Source organism: Nerophis ophidion, linkage group LG10 (assembly GCF_033978795.1).
Source record: "Nerophis ophidion isolate RoL-2023_Sa linkage group LG10, RoL_Noph_v1.0, whole genome shotgun sequence".
NCBI classification, from domain to species: domain Eukaryota; kingdom Metazoa; phylum Chordata; class Actinopteri; order Syngnathiformes; family Syngnathidae; genus Nerophis; species Nerophis ophidion.
The window spans coordinates 27,498,937-27,504,936 of NC_084620.1; the positions used below are offsets into that span (position 1 = coordinate 27,498,937).

The 6,000-nt window shown below is 40.7% G+C and overlaps 1 protein-coding gene across 3 annotated transcripts in view; it reads left to right on the forward strand.

Annotated features, from left to right (window-relative positions):
• The window catches only part of braf (B-Raf proto-oncogene, serine/threonine kinase), a 51,090-nt gene extending 45,952 nt beyond the window's left edge, over nucleotides 1–5,138 (forward strand). For all 3 annotated transcript variants that reach the window (XM_061913247.1, XM_061913250.1, XM_061913249.1), the window contains 2 exons: nucleotides 1,606–1,759; nucleotides 1,851–5,138. In XM_061913247.1, the coding sequence (XP_061769231.1) occupies nucleotides 1,606–1,759; nucleotides 1,851–1,873 (177 nt within the window). In that variant the 3' untranslated portion in view covers nucleotides 1,874–5,138. The remainder of the gene's footprint in view (nucleotides 1–1,605; nucleotides 1,760–1,850) is intronic.
• The last annotated feature ends 862 nt before the right edge of the window (nucleotides 5,139–6,000 follow it).

A 6,000-nucleotide genomic window follows, 5' to 3' on the forward strand; every position in this document is an offset into this window, starting at 1 on the left:
CGGATAGTCTCCTGTAGTTTTTCTTTAGCTTTTTCTGTGCACATGCGTCCTTACCATACATCTGCTTGAAGGTGCGTAGTGGGAGTGTGTTGCCAGATGCTCCTGTGTCTATTTTTAGGCTGAGTGTGTAGCCGTAACCCCGTAAGTCAGGTGGTCTCACTTTCAATGTTGTGTATGCCTCCTCTCTGGGTTGCTTGCTCTCTATGCTGTGCATACATTTCTCGCTGATGGTGATTGAATGGAATTGTGATTGGTACTCACATTCTTCGTCGGCCTCTGAGCCGTCTATGGTGTTGATATGAGACTCACCACGTTGCCTGTAGTGGCCCCTGTAGGTTTGTTGTCTGTCACGTCTCTGTGGTGGTGGGGGGGACTTACTCCTTTGGCCCCCACCCCGTCCGGAGTGTTGCTGTCTCTGCTGCTTGCTTTTCCTACAGCACTTCGCCCAATGGCCTCTTGCACCACAGGCAGAGCATTCGTCATTATACGCGGGACACTGACGGGGTTTATGGCTCCTACCACAATTTGGGCACGTCCGCCCTCTGTCCACGGTGTGGATTTTCTCACTGTGTGACATGCCTAGTTGCTGTAACTGTTCGTTACCTGCTGATAGGGCTTCGTATTTCCGCCCTTCTGCTAGTACATCTGCCAGAGAGTGGCCTTTGGGTTTGCTATACAGGTCATTTCTCATAGCATCATGAGGTGTACTACCAATGATGAGTTCAATTAGACGTTCGTTGAGCTCTTCATCAGTAAACTGGCCTTTTTGCGCTAACGTTCTGGCTCTGGTTACAAAATCATCAATGCTCTCATTTGGCTTTTGCCTGTACTGCATCAGGTGGAGTCTATGGATCCTAAAATTTACATTCAGTTTCAACTGACCTTCATAGAAGTCCCACAGTTTAGCAGGCTTCTTCTTGTCATCCTCACTGAGACCACTGGCGTTCAGCCGTTTTAGTCCTTCATCTCCAATGCCACGACATATTTTCCTTGCTTGTTTAGCAGCGTCTGTTATTTCTTCATCCTCTAGGTAAAGAATCATTTTCTGTTTAAACAGTGAAATGGCCTCACTCAGGTCCGGGTCGGTCCAGTTCATGGTCGGTAGGTGTGTAGTCATGGCGCGCTCCCGCTAGTGTTTCTCCCGCCGTGCAGACCGCCGCTGTTGGTTAGCTCGGCTCTTCCCGTGTAATGCAGGTAGATTAACCTCGGACAATTCCCTCTGTTGTTCTGCTCCGTGGGTGGTCTCCTTTTTCACCGCTGCCACCATGAAGTATTATCAGATGAATAATACGCAGGATAGTGATGACTGGGTAGCACGCTTTATTTCGAGCTCCGCTTGTTATGACAGCCAACATCCGAACAATGGTGTTACACTCAAAACAGTCCGTCGTCACCCCCCCGACGTCACTTCCGTTCCAAGCACATATCACTACAGGCCCTGGGAGTGCACAGCGAGTTCTACTATACTATCCATCCATTTTTTACCGCTTGTCACTTTCGGGGTCGCGGCGGGCTGAAGCCTATCCCAGCTGAATTCGGGCGGAAGGCTATTCCTGCTAAAATATAAAATGTCATTTAAATAATACTGACTTTGAACATTTTCAGATCCTTGCATCCATTGAGCTGCTGGCTCGCTCGTTACCCAAAATCCACCGCAGCGCCTCAGAGCCTTCGCTAAACCGAGCAGGCTTTCAGACGGAGGACTTCAGTTTATATGCCTGCGCCTCGCCCAAAACCCCCATCCAGGCTGGAGGCTACGGTGGGTCAAATAAAAAGCAAAGAAAAGTAATTGTGACATGATTGCATAACTCAAAAAGGTGCTCACGTTGCATTTTTTTTCAATTTTCCAGGAGAGTTTTCAGCATTTAAGTAAGTGCTGTGCGCCACCACTCCATCCGCCGTCACTGCTCCTCGCGGTGGATTTAAGTCATCACTGGAAAAAAAACTATTTAGTCTTAAAAGAATGTGCCGTTTTCTTCCTCAATCACCTAATGACGGGATTCCTTACACCTCAACGCTGTCTAGTCGGCAAATTAGCCAAAGTGACAGGCAACCAGAATTAGGAAAAAAACACGTAGAAACACACACAAAAAGATACTTGAAGACGAAGCACGAAGATATCCATCCCGCTTGGAGAAAAAGGCGGGGCATACTTCCCCTGGTCGACCAGCCCGCCCAAGGAGACGGATGTGATGCGGTGAGGAGCTTTGGAAGGTAGAGGCTCTGCCCTTCATTTCCTGTGCGGGCGGGGAAGAGAAGGCACGCTATCCTTCGGGCCGTGGGACGTAACGAGGCCTGTAGAGGGAGCCCTCCGTCAGGCCAGGCTTGACGTCGTTCCTGCGTCGAGTCATGAAGTGGGATTACCTCCCAGCCTTGACTTGAAAGATAGATTTTTTTTTTTTTATAAATATATATATATGGATACAAATGTGTCATGCTTCAACATAAATTAGGAATTTCAGGTTTTTGTTTTCCATCAGCAGCTGTTTTTTGCCACTATCTTTTATGCTGATGCCTTTTTGAAGGGCAATCATTAGTGAGCTGATTTGCCAAAAAAAGCTGCTTTTTTTTTTTTCCTGCGACGAAAGCTACACAAATGATCCACATTCCATTTTAAACTGGAAGCAGTTATTGAGCATGAGAGGTGTGGAAAAATCTTGTCCCTTTGATTTTTCTTTTTTTTTTGCCTCTGGACTTTTTTAAAAGACTTGAGGAGCAAGCAGGCATTGTTCTTGTGGAGAAGAGCAACCCGTGTGAGTTTTTCTCCCCCCGGCCTGTGTGCAGTACACTTACACAGCATCATTGCAACAAATCCGTAGCCTAACCTGCACAGTAGCGATACTGCCAACCGAGGTATCGATCCAATACTAAGTAAATACACGACCAGAATTGCAGTTACTGATTCTTTTTTATTTGACATGTCCTCCAAAAAATGAACTCTCAACAACATGTCAACAACGAGACACTATTGTGAAAATAAACAGAGAGAGAACTGGAAAATAATATCACCGTGGTATGGATCAGATACTGATCTTTTTGGATCAGTCAGCCCACACCTAGTGCATGTGTCACCTATGATGACTTATTTGACTTATACATGTTACTATGTTGGATACCCGTGGTAAACAATGGCAAGGCGTCAAATCATACGGTTCACGCATTTTGGCGACGGCTAGCACACTGTTTTGAATGCTTCTTTTCTCTGGCTGCCTCGTGACGTCCCAGCGAGTGGGAAACACGTATTTAGACATCAAGAAAAGCGCTACTCTCCCTTTTATTGTGTAGTTTGAATTCCATTGGCAAGTGTGCAGGTTTACCTCATGTTGTGACTGGGTGAATCAACATAATGTTTATGAAGATTATTTTCGACCGTGTCAGGAAACAAAATATCGATGACGACTCTTAAGATATGTATTCAAACAAAGTATATTTCGGGGGGAGGGTCATGGATTCATTTGCCATCAGAAAATGGAACGCCTCTACAAACAAACCGCTTGCAGACAGACTCAAAAAAAGGGGTTACAAAGTGACCGTGGCGCAAAATGTCCAACAAAGCATATCCAACACATTATTTGGGCCACAAGGAAATGTACATTAGAATTCTCATTAGTTCTCTTTGAGTCAAGGCGTTGATATTGCTGGACCTTGTCCCTTGTCCAGCTCCAACATGCGGTGTTACTCCCTTTTTGTTGTCTTTTATTTGCCTTTTTCTGTACAGACCTGTGATACTTATGTTTTCTTTTCTTTTTACATTCACACATCTTTATCATTGCCTTGAAGCTTTCTTGCTAAATCTCAAGGACACACGCTCTTGTAGAACAATTTAGACAATACAGTGGATTTTCCTGAATTGGTTGTGTTGTGGAGAAGCCTTCATGAAGGCTCATTTTAAATGATGTTGCTGATTCATAGTCCAAAAAAATAGCATAGTGTTGCTGTCCCAAAATCTGGACCTACCGTACATGCTTTAAATTAGATGCAGTGACGTGGCTTAACTACATTATTCCATTGTGCTACTTTGGGGACATTTCATTATGCTGGTTGAACATAACCTTTTAAAACCACACGCTGCGGTTTGGCTGCTGGGATCTGTCTGTGTTGCTATGGTAACTAAACAAACGCATGTCGACATAGCTGAAAGCTGAACGTAACGATTTCAACTACACTCCCTGAAATGGAGCCAAAAAACAGAATATGGCATTGATCATTTCATAAACAATACTCTAATGAGACAAATTCTCTCCCGTTAAACTCACTGAACAAGCAGCATTATTTTCTCTGTCCCAGAAACCCAAACAGTATACGTACATGTTCATGTTTGCACACAGCATCAAAGTGTCCCATTGACGCTGACACCATGATCATTAAGGATGGGAGTGTTGCAACAACTCCTGATCTGATTTGTTTCCGATTCTTGGGGTGACGATTCGTTTCAGAGTAGATTGAAAATAACAAATCAATTTAGAATCGTAATAAATAAGAATCCCATTTAGGGTTAGTATCAGTTACAGGGTATAAGACATGGCCTAAAAACATTTTACAAAAATGTATTTTTATTAAAAAAGAAAAGTTTTTTTTCCCCACTATCAATTTTTGAAAGTTATGAAACATCAAATTTAAAATCAGAATAATAACAATTGTGATTCGGATGTGAATTGATATTTTGGAGCATCCTTAATGATCCTCTATGTAGGCAGAACATTTAGGCTTTCCAGCAAAACGGCCCAGGGCTGAAGAAGCTAAATAGACGTGCGGGAGACTTTTTAAATTGCTCACAAACACTTTGAGATGTTCAGAATGCACTACTTGATATATACTGTATACATCTCTACATTATCTTTATGTTGTCTAAATATGATCCAGTCACTGAACATCTGGCCAATATACATTTATGAAGTTACTTGACATGGTCCTGACATTTCAAAGCCGATGAGGATATTTGTTTTGTTTATGTGTTTTTTTTACTATAAACCTGTTTAGCCATCTTCAAATGAGTTTTAGGCTATTTTCAGAAGGACTTTATTGTATACATAAACTCACACTGAACTGTGTAATTTTATGAAAAGACTACTAAAAACAGGCTTCATTGTCATATATATATATATATATATATATATATATATATATATATATATATATATATATATATATATATATATATATATATATATATATATATATATATCACAGAGAGAATTTTATTGAATAGATTTTTTGGAGCTGCTAATTTGAAGGCTGAGTTTCTATCATTTTAAACTTTTCACTCAAAGTACCACCTCCAAAATATTTAGCTTTGCAAGTAACACCGTTTTTTCCTACATCTGCTGACCATCACGTTGATCTTGGAATTTGTGGATTGTACTGAGATTTTCAGCATTGAAACATGTAATTTTGAATTCAATTGAAGCAAATATTTAGTTATTTGTATTTGTGCAATCACTCCATTATATATATGTCCAATATTTATTTTTTGTTTTTAAGAAAAAAAAGGGTGTTTTAAGTACTACCAGTGGCACTCCTACCACACTTTAAAAATCAGGGGTGTGTCTCAAGTCAAATACTTCCTAATGTACATTTCAGTAAGTATTCTGGTTCCTCGATGAGCGGATTTTAACTACCAGATGGCAACTATTGAGGGTGATAACTTTACAGCACTGCACACTCACCATTGTGCAACATGCACCATTATAAACAGGGGTGTCCAAACCTTTTTTATTGAGGGCCGCACACTGAAAAATTGCATTTTCAAAACCAATACTAACTATATATATATATATATATATATATATATATATATATATATATATATATATATATATATATATATATATATATATATATATATATATATATATTCATTTTTATTTTTTATTTTTTTTAACCTTTTGGGCTCCCCTCAAGTTAGGTCCCGGGGACCCGGGAGAATAAGTCATATATTATTATTATTTAGTTTTTACCATGGCTTAAATCTTTCCATCGACTTTAGATCTACCTGAAGAT